This window comes from Anabrus simplex, chromosome 3 (assembly GCF_040414725.1).
Source record: "Anabrus simplex isolate iqAnaSimp1 chromosome 3, ASM4041472v1, whole genome shotgun sequence".
NCBI lineage: Eukaryota > Metazoa > Arthropoda > Insecta > Orthoptera > Tettigoniidae > Anabrus > Anabrus simplex.
The window spans coordinates 129,790,113-129,807,602 of record NC_090267.1 but is presented as its reverse complement, the minus strand read 5'-3'; the positions used below and the strand labels follow the sequence as shown (position 1 = coordinate 129,807,602).

The following is a 17,490-nucleotide window of genomic DNA, read 5'->3' as shown; positions in this document are numbered from 1 at the left end:
CACATGTATGTAAAGTGCGGTTTAATACAGTGCATCAAATACAGTACCACATGATATTAAAACATTACACAGAAGTGCATCAAAATACGTGCAACAGATTTCAGTCCCTTTATGGTTTTTTGGGAATAGCTTCCCAGATCTATGTCAAAAACGAGTTAATGTTTGCACAGACTATGGACGAATAAACGTTGCTGATATTGTTACTGCAACCATTTATTTATTAAAAGATCACATTTCTGATGACGATCCCCTTGCTCAGTGGAAAAAATAACAGCACAGAATGTCCAAGACTTGCTCTGCTAGCGAAGAAAATATTGTCTATACCAGCCTCCTGTGTGGCAAGTGAAAGAAATTTTAGTTCAGGTGGTAATTATTTTAGTGACGATAGGAACTCGCTTAATGAAGATATAGTAAATGACTCTCTCTTGATTTATTCTGTGCTAAAACAGACAACACATGACTATGTGAAAGACAATACAAGTTAATATCCCTTGTCTACTAACAAGACAAGTTGATTTTGCGGTGTTTATAGTAGGTAAGTTTATAATTATTACATTACTTCAGTGCATATTTCATTAAAATATTTGCATGGTATCCAATATTTTATAGTCAATCACTTTCCTTTCCTTGCTCCTTTTAAGTTTATTCATCATAACGTCGTTGATACTGTCCGTAAGCAAAGCCCACTCAGAGTCGAAGGAGCATTAGGAAACTAACTGGGTTGTTTGCAGACCTCTAGTATGTATTTTATGTTAATAGGGTCAGTTGGTCTGTGATGGCAAGGTATAGGGATCTGCATGCATTGGATCGATGCCTGTAGAACTGTTTTGGTTTTGACTGGAAGAAATCTGTTAGCCATTGGTCAAGAGAAGCTTTGTCAGGAAGCACTTGCCCCTGAATGTAGTTAGAAAGAGAGCAGAAAAGATGGAAATCTGAGGGGACAAGGTCAGGGAAATACGGAGGATGAGGAAGAGGTTCCCCAGCCAAGTTCAGCAATCACACCTTTGGTCAATTGCGCTGTATGCGGACGAGAATTATCATGGAGCAATAAGACTGGTTGTTGTCATTGTCTTTTGTTGTCAGTAGCAATGGCAAGTCGTCTTAGCTGGTTACTATACACAGCAGAGGTAATCGTTATGTTTTTTGGAAGAAGTTCATGGTGGAGAATGGCGTCTTTGTTCCACCAAAAACACAACATGATTTTTTGTGGATGGGCACTATCCTTGGCATGGGGAGTTGCTGTTTTTGATGGGCTGAGCCACTCTCTCCTCTTCTTCATGTTGACATACAGGCACCATTTCTCGTTACCAGTGACAATGTTTGAAAGGAATGCTTCGTGCCTGTCACAAGCCAACCGGTGCCGGGCAAACAATGACGAACGGGTGTTTACTCATTTTTTGTTACTGTCACTTAGCACATGTGGTAACCATATACCCAATTTCTGTACCTTAGCCGTCGAATGTAAATGGCGTACAATAGTTGTCTGATCACATTAAAAAACTTGCGCCATTTTCCCATGTTGTTTGACGAGGATTCTCATGAAGCAATTAATTCAAGCGATTTTCATCAAAATTTGAAGGTTTTCCAGAACGGTGGATCATCAGACAAGTCAAACCGTACTGCTCAAAAGCGGCAAAGCCATTTTTGTGCTGTTCTTTCAGCAATTTTTTCATTCACGTACACTTCACAAATTGTTTTCGCAGCTCGTGCTGCACTGGATCCTCGGTTAAACTCAAAAAGTAAAATGTGTTGGAAAGGCTTACTTTTCTCAACTTGACATTCCATATCCGTTTGTCTGAAATATACACAAATAATACGTTCACAATCAAGAAAACCTGTATTTCACAACACATAAACTTCAAACTCAGTTAAAATGACAGAATAAGGATAAGCAATCCCTTCACGCCGCGTTGTTGCCAACCCGAAAGAATACCGCACAAACTTATGTATCTTCCTTTCATTATATTTTATGAGTATTTGTTACTGAAATGAAACATAACCACTTACTTCTTGCAGTTAGTCTTCTCATTATGGACTGTTTGCAGAAGGCTCTCTTGTTATCAAGAAGCAAATAAAGTGACTAAGCTGTACTTACAATTCACAGGCTTCTGCTTTAAGTGCAGGAAAGAAACAAAACTTGTGACAAATCAGTCATATATAGAAAGATAGGAATACATAATAGGGTTGAATAACAGGTCAGTGTGGGAAGGCAGAGCAACAGGAAGATGAGATGAGGGTAGACATGGAAATAATAAAAGATGAGGATGATGGTCTCTGTCACCAGAAATCCCAGCTCTTGTACACCAATTTCTTGTTAGCCCTCTCATTTCTGCTTCCCAACTTTATCAGGAGGATAGACATCAAAACTCACTGAAGGTGCCTTCTTGAAAAAATCTTAAGCATTGACGTCAGAAGTTTAGGGTGAAAGAAAAGTCGATTTAAGACAGGAAAAGGGAACGGATGGAAAGATGAAAAATACAGATATACATTACCGGTACTTCTCCATCAATATAATGTTCTAGCATTTTTTGAACTATGCTGCTGCTGCAGATGTGTTGAGTTCAACGTTATCCCATTTCAACATCACAGTTTCTAACTGTCTCTGTGGGATGAAAATGCTATTACAGAACAAGGCTCAGGTGCAATGAACATAAAATTTTCCTGCTCAAACACAAAGTTCGAGTCAGTATGGCAAAGAACATATGGTATGCGTAGGTATCATTGCAATATACAGTATATATTGAGGCAGTTGCTCAAATGAGCCAGTAGTGTATTTACAAAAAATTACATCTTTTATTGTAGACATGATATAGGCTTTTGGGCTTATTCCACGTCAAGAAACCTAGGTGAAACTGTGGAAGTCTTCCTTGTGAGCAGTCGAGATTTTCTTCTGAAGACGCGGAGCAAAGTTCTCTGCAAAACGTAAAGAGTTTCACCTTGTTTTCTTGATGTGGCATAAGCCCGAAAGCCTACATCATGTCTCAAGTACAGGGTATGAAAGATTCAATGTTACTAATCCTTTTATTATCTATATGGTGGGGCCCCACTTATTTTTAAAAGCTTTACAAAAGGAAATAATTTTTTTATAGTATCACGTGGGACAAATTTGCCCCTGCTTATGTTTTTTTTTGTGTTTGCAGCTCCTTATGTGAAACTTGATGTGAACCCTATTGTTCCTGGTGTAGATGAGAGCTCTGTCTATAAGGATGCAGTGTTCTTCTCATTCCACAAGTTTATTGGAGGTGTTCAAACACCAGGTAAGTTCATTGACCACTTTATTGCATTTTCATAATATGTGTACAGTTTTATGGGTTTGAAGTTAATTTAAAAGACCGTAGTTTGCTGAAACGGATATGTATGTGTGTTTTTGATTTTTTCATGATGTCAAGCGAACGTCTTTGATTTTGCTATGTAGAATTATACAGTTACAAACTAGGGTGCTTATGTAATAATTTCGTAAACAATATCATCCTGACATTTTGAAGTAGCAAAGAATACCAAAATAAACTGCAATGTGGTTTGCTAGGGCCCTGTCCTCACAGACTAGCAAATAAATAAATAAATAAATAAATAAATATAAAATATACTTTGTGCCTATAATAACTTACGCTGCAGGTTCATGAACAATGACTGGGCAGAAAGAAACTGAATATGTGTAACAGAGTTGAAATTCTTGAGAAGTTGTCTGCAGAAAACTAGAGTACCAAATGATGACATCAGGAGTGCTGTCGGAGTTAAGAGACTCCAGTCCAGGATAGAGAGAGAGATGCTAAAATGGTATAGGCACATGATTAGGATGGGGAGGAAAGGAGAATCCCAAGAATAAAATTCCTCAAACAAGAGACTGGCATGCGACCTTAAGGTCGAGCAAGAATATAATGGAAAGAGGCAGTAATGAAGAGTATACAGACAAGGGGTGGTATGGAAGATAATACATGAACAGTGGTGGTAGGACAGAGACAGATGGAGGGCTGTTACACTACCCGAACCAAGCAGCAGGAAACAGGGGGTGATGATGATCATACCTAAATATAGATATTCATGGAGGTGGCTTGGCTTACTTCCTTTGTTTCCTGATGTAGCAAAAGGGCATAAGTGAACACTCTCCATTGGGTCTGATTTTTAGGCAGTTGTTTTATCTGTAACATTTCACCATAGACCCAACTCCTTTAATGATGGCCCTTTTTCATGTATTTTTAAGTCGCCCAGGTCTTGGACTGCCTTGTGGGCTCTAGTTCAGGGCTTCTCTTTCACCTTTCTGGCTCCTTGGTGTCTCCGAAAACCATTTGAGTAGTTAATGGGATGTAAGACCAATAACATTATTATAGGAAATAGTAAAAATATATGTGTAAGATCTCGCAGCACAGACACCAACATTCCCCCAGCCTGCCAAGTAACTGCTGCTCAGGCCGAAGGCCTGCAGATTATGAGGCACCATGTGGTTAGTGGAACAAAACCTCTTGGCTGTTATTCTTGGCTTTCTAGACCAGGCCTGCCATCTCTCCATTGGATAGCTTCTCAATTATAATCATATAGGCTGTATGGGCCTCGAATCAGCCCTCAGATCCAGGTAAAAATCCCTGATTTGGCTGGGAATCAATGCTGGGGCCTGCGGGTAAGAGGCAGGCATGCTACTCCTAGACTATAGGGCTGGCTAAAATTCAGTAACAGGAGATATATTGCAACTGGAGGATATTTTTATGATCTAGCACACCACACTTCACAAGGTAAGGTTTGACAAGGGTTCAGCTTTATAGTTGGCAATCATGGCTACAGTGGTGGAAATGTAAGGATGTTAATGATGTGATAGATTGGTTACATTGGTGGGGTTACTTGACTGGGTATTCTTAACCTATGCCAGGGCCTCTCAGGGTGCATGCACCAGTGCATTGCACAGTGCAGGGTGCAAAAGACGACTTTGCTTGGTTGACCAGAGTGCTGACCCCCACTCCTCAATTTGGAGCAATAGCGCTGTCTCTCTCTTTCCCCACGCCTGACTTGCTTGCTCTGCCTGTCTCCCTCTTCCTCACTTGCTCCGTAGCCGAGTTAAGCCGAGCTTAGCCGAGTCGCCCTGAGACGACGCGCTGGTCCAAGCTGAGCCGAGTGGGACTGATGCAGTGTGCACAGGACCTCTGCACCTCAGTTTGCACATGTGAGATTTTGGGCGTTTAAGAGGCCCTGACCTATGCCATTGACTCATCATAGTGCTTTGTGTGGTATCCTATGTAAATCATCTAGTCTGCTTTGCACATGAAGTGATAGTTGAACATTCAACCAACCTTTGGCTTTTTTGTTGCTTATATATACATTTTTGTTCCTTTCAGGGGTACTGATAGCCAAGAAGTCTCTTTTCAACAGCCCAGCACCCGAAGGCTGTGGGGGAGGCAGTGTATTCTTTGTGACTCGCGACAACCACCGTTATTTACAGGTAAGTGACCGTCTGCTTTTGAGAAGTTGATCCATGTTCTTAGAGAATAGAAGACTGCATTATACAGTTTTGTCCTTTTAGAAAATATTAAAGTTTTATAACTTGGTGACTGAACATTTTTTTCTTTGATAGAGTGTCATCTCCATGAAATCCTGCTCCTTGACTGAATGGTCAGCATGGGCCACAGGTTCGATTTCTGGCCAGGTCGGTGATTTTAACCTTAAAATGGTTATTTTCCCTGGCTTGCGGATTGCGTATTTGTACTGTCCCCAACATCCCTGCAACTCGCACACCATTCAGAACACCATCCCCCCACACTCGTTGGAGGGTCTCTCGTACAAGGGTTGCACCAGGCTAGCAGTTGCCCCCCCCCCCCACACACACACACTTTTTAAATGACTCATTTATTTTCCGAGGCCTCATAAAAATTAGAAGGGGAAAACCTGGGTAATGACTCAGAGTTGAGAGCCTGTGGAGTATGGTACAGAAAAGGACAGATAAAAGTATATAAATTAGGACTGTGTGTAAGGCTTTATTATAAGAATATTTTCACTACTGTCATCGCACTTGCTCATTTGATGTTTTTACGTACAACATCATCCTCACATTTATAATTTTTCTTAAAACACTACAATTAAGTGCTCCAATGTGGGCGTAAACTATGTAAATAATAAATAATAAGAGCAATCAGGATCCTGATTTATTATCTTTCAGGTTTGAGATTAAGGCTCTAAATACAACTTAAACACATTTGGTTATGTAGAACACCTTTCTCTTAATCCTTGTTTCAAAATTTTCTGATTACTTATGACCTACTTTCACAGCTCTGCCTTGCATCTACGGTACATTCTTTTCACCAACTCTGTTGTTGCACTATCCACTATCCACACAAACATTTTCCATTGCCTTCCATAGTAACTATATAAATACATTAAATAAATAAATCATTAAAAAATTTCTAATACATACACTTCCAGACACGAAAAGTAATCAGCTAAAAATTTTCTAGTTGTCAACTGGAAGCACAACTGGAAAGAAGAAAGGAGCACAAGATCATAGACATTTCTTGGCTTGGTCACACACTTTGTAACCTTCACTACCGATGTAGCCTATATACTGCTTGTCACTTTCCTAACATAATAGAACTATGCAAGTTTATTGGCAAAGTGTATATTGCACAAAGGTGAATAAAAGAGCAAGACTACAAATATTTTGTTATGAATTTATGAACATTCATATCACAGGACAAGATGTACAGATTGTGATTCTGATTTCTGCCTACAAGAATTCACTCAGTTTTTGTGTAATCAATTTTAGTTCAGTAATTGGCACCATATAAGAGAAAGTCACTCGTCACATTCTAAAGGCTATACCTTGTCGATACAACCATTCTTCTCTGTCGTCAGCTGTCCTCTTTAATCACTGACAACTAAAAACATTTAAGCATTTTAATAGAATTCTAGAAATTTGGAAGAAATTATGTATGTGAATACTTGGTTGAGTGGTGAACCTGTAAGAAAGCATACTTTCTTCTTCTACTTCATCCATTCTCTTTTCCAGATTCTCTCTGGGTAGGGTAGTGTACCAAAGCCCTCCACTTTACTCGATCTTTCCACCACACCTCTTCTAGTACTTTATTGCTATCGATTCCTCTATTTGCCAGTCAGTCCTCAACAGAGCTCCTCCATCTCATTCTAGGCCGTCCCCTAGACTTCTTTGCAGTCTCTGTATCCATGAATGTTCTGTTTGGTATTCTCATCATGTGTCCAAACTATTTCAGCTTTGCTATATCAGTCTCTTCTTGAAGTTTACACACTCCCACACTTCTCCTTATTTCCTCATTTCGTATTTTATCCCGTCTTGTGTTTCCCTGTATGCTCCTCAAAAACCTCATTTCAGTTGCTTGTATCTTACTTTGGTTCCGCTTAGTTAACGTCCAGGCTGCTGAAGCATAGGTCAGTATAGGTTTATAATAGGATGAGTATAAAACCTTCTTGCACTTCATTGGCACATCTTTGTTCCATAGAATGTCTCTCACACACTGGTAGAAACTTGCAGACTGCTGTGTTCTTAAATCAATTTCTCCATCCAAATTTCCATCTTGTGACATCACTGTGCCCAAATATTTAAAAATTTTCACTACTTCAAGATGTTCATTTTCTATTCTTATCACTCCCCTGGTTTTTCTGTTACCTCTCGTTATGATCAAAGTCTTGCTTTTTGCTGTACTAATTTTCATTCCAAAATTTCTTATCTCCTCATTCCATAAATCAACTTGTGTCTGTTTCTTCCTCTTCATTATCTCCCCAAACTGCAATTTCATCAGCAAAGAGCATAGACTTTACTTGCTCACCCATCATCTTCTCCTTGACATTATGTAGAATTCTATCCATGATGATATTGAAGCGTAAGCGAGACGATACACTTCCCTGTCTTAAGCCTGTCTCAACTCTGCACCATTCAGTTTGACCCACTTTGGTTCTAACACAGCTTTCACAATTTATTTTGATACAATGCTGTTACCATCTGCATTGTTGCATTCCCAATCTGTGCCTCTGTCAATGTTTTCCATACCAAATTCCTTGGGACACTGTCATATCTCTTTTCAATATCTAGAAACGTTACTACCTTGTCTTTTCCATATTCCCAATACCTTTCCATTATTTGACGCAATGTAAATATTGGGTCAAATGTGGCTCAGCCTCTTCTGAATCCAAACTGGTGTTCTTCCGATTCCCTCTCCTCTTACTCTATTCGTTTATCCAAGATTCTTTCAAGGATCTTAGCTATGTGAGGCATCATTGTCACTCCTCTGTAATTTTCACATTGCTTCCTGTCTCCTTTCTTGAAAATTGGTATAATGACCCCTTTCGTCCACTCTTTTTGAACAGTCTTTTCTCTCCATATCGCTCTGAAAAGTCTGTACAACCACTGTAATAGACCAATTGCTCCTGCTGCTATTATCATTTCTATGGTGACCTTGTCAATTCCAGCTGCCTTGCCTCGTTTCATCCTTTTAGTGGCCCACTCAATCTCTGCCATGGACACCTTGTTTTCCTTATCTTCCATCTCCAGTAAATCTGGTTCTTCAATTTCTCCTCATACCAAGGTATGTTGCACGTTGTATAGCTGTTCAAAGTATTTTCCCCACCTCTGCAATATATCCTGCTTCTGTGTCATCACTTCCTCCCATTCATTTTTAATGAAGTTAGCACCTTCACCTGGGTTTTTCTTCTTTTTTACCCACTGGAATAAGATATTTTTGCTTCCGGTTGTATCTTCTTGCAGAGATTTAGTGAATTTTTGCCAGCATTTCTTTTTCTTTGAACCACCTTGGAGCACTCCTTCTTGCATTGCCTATATTCTGTTTTGCATTCTGTTGTTCCGTTTCTCAGCCATTTTTTCCAACCTTGTTTCTTCCGTTTCACTATATCTTTTACCCTGTCATTCCACCAGGGCGCTTCTTGATCTTTCTTCCTTCCTGATACTCTTCCACTGGTCAAAACAGTCAATCGCACTCACCTCTGATAATCCTCACACCAGGATTTGCCGTAAATGGAATAATATTAGGTCTCACACTATCCCCAGGCTTACCCTTTTTCCAAACGAATGTATATTCAACATCTACCATGACCTTAGCTTCTGACGTAATATCTTCTTCACTTTCACTACAATTACTGAGGTCATCATCTGAAGAATCAATAGTACCATTATAGCTACTATCAGAAATACTAATGTCACTTAGAGATTCATCTTTGATGTAGTTCCTTATTTTGTCTTCAGACTAACTTCTCTGCCGTTTCGCGCTCGCCATTTCTGTTTACCTCGTCAGCTGGCCAGAGGTTGTATATGTAAAGTAGAGAAGATAAGGCATATTTTAGGCCAGACGCTTCGTGAATACAGCTGGAAATCCTCCCGCTTGAAAACATTTTCCAAAGCGATTAGAGTACCCGAGAAATTATTGGGCGATCGCGAAATGAACACTGCAACTAAACGAGAATTTCTCGGGCGGTGACGTTATGGGCAAGCGTGCGCCACCCGAGAATTTCTCGGGCGTGCCACTGAAGAGGTTAATCTCAGTCATCTTCTATATCTTTCCCATCTTTAACTTAGCTATCACAACTCTGTGATCCCCTTCAAAAGATTCACTTGGGAGGGCTGTTACATCTACCAACATTTTCGTGTTACCTTGCTCGACCGAAATGTAATCTATCAGAGTTTTGATTTTGTTATCTCAGCTATATCTTTTTATCTTCGGAATGTTTTTCTTTCAAAACCATGTTTCACCAATGATCAGCTCATTTCTTCTCCTTTTCTTTCCTGACCTACTTGGGCATTCATGTATCCTATGATCACAACTTGTTTGTCCTGTACATGGCCTTCCAGATATTCAAGGTATTCCTCTAGATTCGTATCTGTATTTCCTGTTTGTGGAGCATACCCTTGAATTATATCTGTAACACCAGTTTCAAGTCTCAGTCTGACCTTAATCAACCTGTCATTTATGTTTTGCACCAATTCTAGGTATTCCTTTAGGTCTTTTCTAATTATGAGACCTACACCATTTTTGGCTTCTCTTCCTCCACTACAATATAAGATGTATCCTTTCTTTAGTTTCCTCTCATCTTTTCCTCACTGATTCCCAGCAATGCTATATCTTTGTTAACCATAAAATGTACAATTTCTTCCATTTTCCCTGATAGTGTCACTACATTGATGGTCGCTATCATGATGTATTTGGTTGCTGGTCGCCCATTTCTCACATTTCTCCTAGCATCACAAGAACTGCACGTTGCTTGTGGGGAACACCCTAGCATTTTGCACGTCGCTTGCGGGTAATGCCCTAGCATTTTCCGAGGCTTTAGTAGACTTCAGTACACTCGTATAGGCTTTTATTACAATGGGTTCGCCACTCCCAAAAGGCATTTCAGAGCTACTGCCAGCCGAAACTTGTAGGCCGCTCCTAACATGGAGAACAGATGCCTTTTGTAGCTGCTCCTCTGGAGTACAAATGCTACAGTTGATATGGGGTTACCATGGCATTTCCTCCACTGAGGGCCCATCTCCCTTCTGTAAGGACTCCTCCGCCCGTAGCCATTGTTCCTTATAGTGGGTCAGGCTATTTACCACCACCCAACACTGACAAGGAGATATTGGCTGTATGGTTTACTCCATTACCATAGCAGATTTAACTGGCATACTGATAAGGATTTAAAACAAAAAAAAATAGTACATTCCTGTGAGTAGAAATTGCAAGATGTCTTTATGGTATTACATTGTTTAAAATATTTCACAGCAAAGACGCTTTCGATTTTGTAAAGAGTCTTTGCTGTGTTACTGTGAGGTTAATAATGGTGGTTCATTTAATGTGCTCAGAATTAGTTTTTATATTTTTCAGGATGTTGAATTAAGAGAAGAAGGTGGGACTGCAGCTATCGTTGAATCAATTCGTGCTGGACTTGTTATGCAGCTAAAGGAAACTGTTGGTGTGCCTAGTATTATGGCTCGTGAACAAAAGATTACCAGGTAACTTCACTAGAAGTGCAGTATCTTTTAACTTGGAGTTTCCATGACAGAAAACTTGTACATACAATTTGTGTCATGATTTTTTAGAAAAATTCTCTAGGAAGTTAACACTGTAGTATACTGTATGGAAAATTTTTTATATTCCACTAATTACATTTTATGTTTTTAAGAAATAATAAGATGCTGGAAATTTTGTCCCGTGGGAGTTCGTTTACTTGCCTGTAAATCTATTGACACAAGACTGAACTGGGATCGAACCTGCCAACTTAGTCTCAGAAAGCCAGCACCATATTGTCTGTGCCACTCAGATTGGCATGAATATTTGATTTTGGATGTGGGGAAAGTGGAAATCTAAAATAGGTTCAAACAGTATCAGATGAAAATTAGCACAACAAAAACTGTTGCACTGAAAATGAATAGGAAAGGTACTGGCTACCACATAAAGCTCTAGGGTGAAAACATTCAATGTGTACAGCTACTCAAATACCTCGGGAGTATGATTTCCAGCAGGGTACTGCAGATAAAGAAATAGCAAACATAGGGTCGAGCAGTTCCAATGTCTACTTTGGGATAACAAGAGTGCCCATGAGAACCAAGATGACTCTGTATAAGGCATACTTTGTGCCCATTCTCACATACAGTCTAGAAACATGTACACTGAAAGAAAGATAAATTAGTAAATTGCAAGCATGTGAAATGAAGTTCCTACGAACTACCCTACAAAAAATATGCAAGGACCATATAAAGAACAATGACATCAGAATGGAACTGGAAGTGGACTCGTTAGAAGAGAAGCTAAGGACTTTGAGAGTAACGTGGTATGGACATGTAAAGTGATTGCCTGGCACGAGAACACCACATGCATGCCTAGAAAGAACGGTTGAAGGAATAAGGCCAGTGGGAATATCTAGGAAGAGATGGCTGCACCAGGTGAGAGAGATGTGGAGAGAAGAGGAGGGAACTGGGAGTCAGTGGTGAGAGTGAAGGCATTTCTGGATAAACAACGACGGTGAAGACTTGTTCAACACCACCCTACCCGGCATGCTGGAGGGGTTCGATGATGATAAATTCTCACTCTGCCGTATTCCTAGTATCTGAAGCAATTCACTGCTTCTTTACATATTTCACCAAATCAGATAAACGAAAGTAACCATTTTATGAAAGTTGTCGGGGACAAAGTGAGTGGAATAGGAAAATGGGTTATTTTGAAATTGGATGAGGTGTACGTTAATGAGGGAGTAGACCACAGGTCAGGAAAGATTATAGATTTCACAATCATGATCATCTTACAGAAGCAAAAACTGTTCTTGCGTATCTGGTATCAGCAGTATTTTCTTCTTTCATACATGTTTTCAACCTACATCCAGTGAAGATAACGTCAGGAGTTGAAATGACAGATGTAACCAAGAAGGTTATGCATCTTTTAGAGGACTGTAACTTAAAAGTTCTGTGCATCATTTGTTGAATGAAGGCTCTGATGATGAATGCACATGTTTTATGCCCAAAATTCACTATACTGTATGTACTATCTGCAAAACTTTTAGTGACACTTCATTTTATGGGGGTGAGGGGCAAGGAGGGAGCTTCAACAGTTCCAGTAGAACTGCCAACTGAATGAATGGAACTGAAATCTGAAATGAATAGATATGAATTTTCTAGACCTTTTATTATTTAAAGTCCATAACTTTGTCACACACATCTCTATGTCTCATTTGTAACTTTTTTATTTAGTATCCATTATACCTGTCTAAATAAAATAGACTGGTCTGCCTATTTTTTAACACAGGTATGTGGAGAAGATGTACAATATTATAGGGAAGGATCCACCTTTCAATACTCCGTAGTAAGTTGAACTATTCAATACGGAACAATCATGTTTTTAACTTTAAATGGTACGTGGAGATTCGCATATTTGGATTGTGTTGTGACTTTGTGCCTGACGGTTTATGCAGTCTGGCTCATTTAACTGTTCTCTGCTTTTCGTGAACATCATGAGACAGTGCCAAACATTGCGAGTGCCGTGCTGATGCTCGGAAGATTACGCATTACTTCTTTTAAGTGATTTACATTCCACTTTGTCTGAATTTTACAGTGCCTACCCCGTCATTTTTATATCACCTCTTCAACTGATATTGTGTGGACTTGACCGTTAACTTCTTTCTTACTTATGCGTTGTTTTTCGAGTTATAATTGGTTGATGATGACCCAGACTGGGGTCGAAACCGGTACCATTTCCACTTTTAATTAAATAAGAATGTAATCTCGACATCTCTTATTTACTTGTATTGAATAGGTTGAACTACCAAATTTATTATTTCAATTTAATTGCCATGGTTACGACAGGTCATTCTTTCATTCGATTTCTAGAGCGGGGGTAGTGTGGTGCCAATATCTCCATAACAGTTGATTGTATGGCCTTCAAACATGGTTTTCAGTCCCACAGGGATTTACTGAGTTTTGTTCTTTGTGTTGTGAGGTTTAAAATGAAGCTTTGTCTCGTCATTGTACAACAATTTCGATATTTTGCCATATTAGCCTATGTGAACGTGCCAAATGGCCTAAATCTAGAGAACGGAGAAGACTGTTAAAATTTCTTGTAGGCAGGTTTATCTGCAGGGTCCTGAAAGGTTAAGTATGCAAAATGTTATTCAGCTTGGTGAAACAGTATGCATTTGTATAAGGAACAGATGGATGGACGTTCTGCTTTATATATGCAGATAGATATTTGCAGTCTCCCTTTGAAAACATATAATTGAGAGGTTCATCTGTATGTCCATTTACCAATTTTCCATGATAATTAATACATTACTTTTTTTTTTTGTAATTAATATTCAACTGCCATTTATTGTTAGAATTCTGAATCTTCAGCTATTGTTTACAAATTCAAAATTGATATAATTTATAATTTCTGCATGTTCTTTTACAGAATGGTGTTATCACATGTACGCACTATTCCTGAACTGATCCTGTTGGGAAGTCATTCTCACTCTGTTAAGAGACTCCCAATTTTCTCCTTCTTGGTGCGACATCCTCGTGGCGCTTTCCTGCATCATAACTTTGTGTGTGCAGTGCTGAACGACGTTTTTGGTATTCAGGCCCGTGGTGGCTGTGCTTGTGCAGGACCTTATGCTCAGGATCTGCTCGGTATCAATGAACATCTGGCTGAAGAGTATGAGACAGTGTTACTAGAAGATCGGTAAGTATTAATTTTGTATTTCTTCTAGTGCCTTAGCATACTAATTTTATGATATTTTCTTCCTCATATGTGTTGGCTGCTTGCCTCCTCAAAGTTTCATTTCAGTTCCTTGTAGAAAAATTAGGGATTATACTATAATAGAGGTTGAACTTAGAAAATTGAATACTTCTGGAATTTTATTTTGTCTTTTTTAAGTACTGTTTACTTGGCACAAAAGTTTATTTGAAATATCTCTCCTTTGCAAAACAGAGAATCATACTTTAATCCTTATGATGGTTGTCAGCAACTATTCATTGTAAGCTGGTTCTTATATTCAGAGTTTATCTCCTGTTTTGTAACTTTGGTGCATAACTCCATTCCCTTCAATATAAATATTGGAACTATTTTGTATGGAGTCTATTTTCCCTTTGTATTGGGAATCCATTATCCTTTTAAATGATGGTAATATATTTGTTCCTTGTTGAATACACTTACATGTAAACTTGATTTTACTCTCTTTTCACCCATTTTATAGATCCTTTACATAGATCTGGGTGTAATTATAAGTTATGCTGTTCATCAGTGCACTTCATATTCTGACCTTTTTTATTCCAAGATCAAATGAGTGCAGACTATTTCTTGTCTTCCTAGACCAAGTTATGTGCCAGTTTCACCTATGTGTGACTTTACTTGGATTGAAGTTATGCAATTTTCCCTCTTGAAATTGCGTTCATTGAAGTAGAAACATGCAAATCTAGGTGTACTCCTCAACTAGTTCAATGTACCCTCCATGGAGAGCTCATCCAACCCTGCTCGCAACTCTCTCCCAATTCACTTCCACTGTGCAGAGTGGTCACATGGTAGTGTGCCTGTTGCATTTTTGGATGTGTTCCAAAATGGCGCCTAGGAAAGCTATAGACCACTCAGACCCAAGAGAGTATACAACAAATTCTTAACATTTAGATACAATAGGAGGCCATGATTAACTTGGAACGACTACATTTCAAAGGCGGTGCAGAACAGAGCAAGGTCAAGCGAATTGTTTTAAAAAAAACAAGTAAAATAGAATAGATTATTGAAAAACTGAACTCGAGAAGACAAGAAGCAAATAGCTGTTGCTCCGTAGAAGAAAGGAAATTGTAAAAATTCCGGCAGAAATTCTGAAGAAAAGCTATTATAATTTAAAAGAAAACGGCAAAAAAACCTGCAGAAACACTGTGGAGAATATAAATACAGCGAGATTTACGAAAATTTATTTAAATACGTATACTGATAGACCCGAGGCGCAAGATCAGCGATACTTCGGAAATCATAAATTGGAAGCCGTAGAGGAGAAAAGGATAGGAGAGAATTACTCCATTAGAAGGAAAATCGAGGAAGGAATAATATTTTAGAAAATAAATAATTTAAATTTGAAGATTTTCGTAAGACTAGACGAGCAATCTTACGCAGACTTAGAGAATTGATCAATTATAACACAAGAGAAGACTAAGAGAATAGTTTAAAAGAAATATTATTCTACGAAGAATCTAAAATGAATATTTACTTCTCGATAATATTTGATTTTATTGGCAGTTATTCCGAGAAGAAGATGAATTGCTAAGCATCCAGATGGACCAACCTGGAGGGAGATATCATCCGAACAGCTGAACCTACCCAAGATGAGAGGAGGAATTCACCCAGCCGAACCTACTTAAGATGAGATGAGGAGTCCAACCGAACCTCGAACCAGGGCCAATGAACCAGCCATGTGATGAGCAGGAGGGGAGCAACTGACGGCTGATATGATGAAAGACAAGCTAAGTGTTTACAATAAGTAATATAATTCCTAATTTAGCTAGGCATATGCATTAGAATAGAGTATTCTAAGTGTGAAATATTTAAGAGTGCAAGTGAAACAGTGAAGTGAAGTGAAGTGAAGTGAAGTGAAGTGAAGTGAAGTGAAGTGAAGTGAAGTGAAGTGAAGTGCGTTACATTTAAGCTGCTAATACTATATTAAGTTAGTGTATAATTAGATAGATATCTCGTGAAGTATGACTGTGTGTGAACAAGTGGATCTATGCTAAGTACAACAGTGTTATTTTAGTGGGGGAAAAAATTCTGATTGACAGAACCATAGTGCTGTTTTATCCTATTCCACAGCTCTTGGATAAGGTTCTTAAAGGATTTTATTTTGTTAATAGTTCAATGTATGAAGGTTTGTGAAACATTACAGGATGTGTATTGTTAAACATTGAATTTGAGCAAAATATTCAATGTAGGTTAGGGCTCAACTGAAGAATAATCTTCTTCTTCTTGTATTTATTGCTGTAAATCATCAAGATACTGTTCGAACTCATTCGGTATAAATGAACATCACCCAGTTCAGCCTTACGCTTGAAGACATAACAGTTACTTATGATAAGGACTAAAGATGTACACAAGCCAACGTTTTTAAGCTCATCGTTATTCAGGAAGTATGACCTAAGGAGAAAGGATATACGTTAGAGATGTACACAAACCAAAATTTTTAAGCTCATCTTGGTCTGAAACACAAACCATAAAATTCAAATTTGAGAATGATTTATTCAGTCAGTTAATTTTGTAAATTTTCTGTAATTTATCTTATTTCATTAATTGTATTTATAATGTTCCTGGAAATAACTAGGTTTTTATGTTTAACTAGCAAGATACCCGTGCTTCACTACGGTATTATACTGAAATTTATAATTGCATGCTTATTGTTTTAGATATATAGTCCGCCAAAATTCGCGATCTGACTTGTTTACTGCGAGAATCCGCCAAAATTCGCGATCTGACTCGTTTTCTAATGGATTACAGCAAGTTTCCTCCCATTTTTCAATCTTTCTTTCCAGCAATCTATTTCATACTTCCCGGGCTAGGTCCAGGTATTCCACCTGGTCAGTTGGGTCCCTAAATCTTTGCCATCTTTTCCTATAAGCATTTTTAATATGGATCAAATCCTTCAGGAGATCCGACGTGGTGTCGTCTTGGGTGCCTTGGTGGTACTGAACCCGTGGCCGGACTGCATTCTTAGTCATTACCCATCTAGCACCCGTTTCCAGCACGGTCCGCACATTTGACGATGGTCCAGAACAGTAGTAGTAGTAGTAGTAGTAGTAGTAGTAGTAGTAGTAGTCTGGACCCCACAGCAAGATGCAAGACCGCTACTTGGCGGTAAATTACATCTGCTGCCATTGTCATTGTTGACAATGTGACCAGCACCATTGTCGCACGTAGCCAAGTGTGCGGGATTTCTGGTGATACGAAGGACATACTTCCGTGCATTATTGACCTTATTATAGAGGTGAACAATTTGACGGTCAGTCTCATTCCTATCGTTTATTTCAAATGTGTTTAA

At 38.8% G+C, this 17,490-nt stretch overlaps 1 protein-coding gene across 1 annotated transcript in view; it reads left to right on the top strand.

Moving 5' to 3' along the window:
• LOC136866693 (uncharacterized) overlaps positions 1-17,490 on the top strand; it is a 145,150-nt gene that overhangs the window by 61,630 nt on the left and 66,030 nt on the right. The window contains exons 6-9 of the mRNA XM_068226810.1: positions 3,141-3,257; positions 5,325-5,428; positions 10,827-10,954; positions 13,881-14,150. Of these exons, the coding sequence (XP_068082911.1) occupies positions 3,141-3,257; positions 5,325-5,428; positions 10,827-10,954; positions 13,881-14,150 (619 nt within the window). The remainder of the gene's footprint in view (positions 1-3,140; positions 3,258-5,324; positions 5,429-10,826; positions 10,955-13,880; positions 14,151-17,490) is intronic.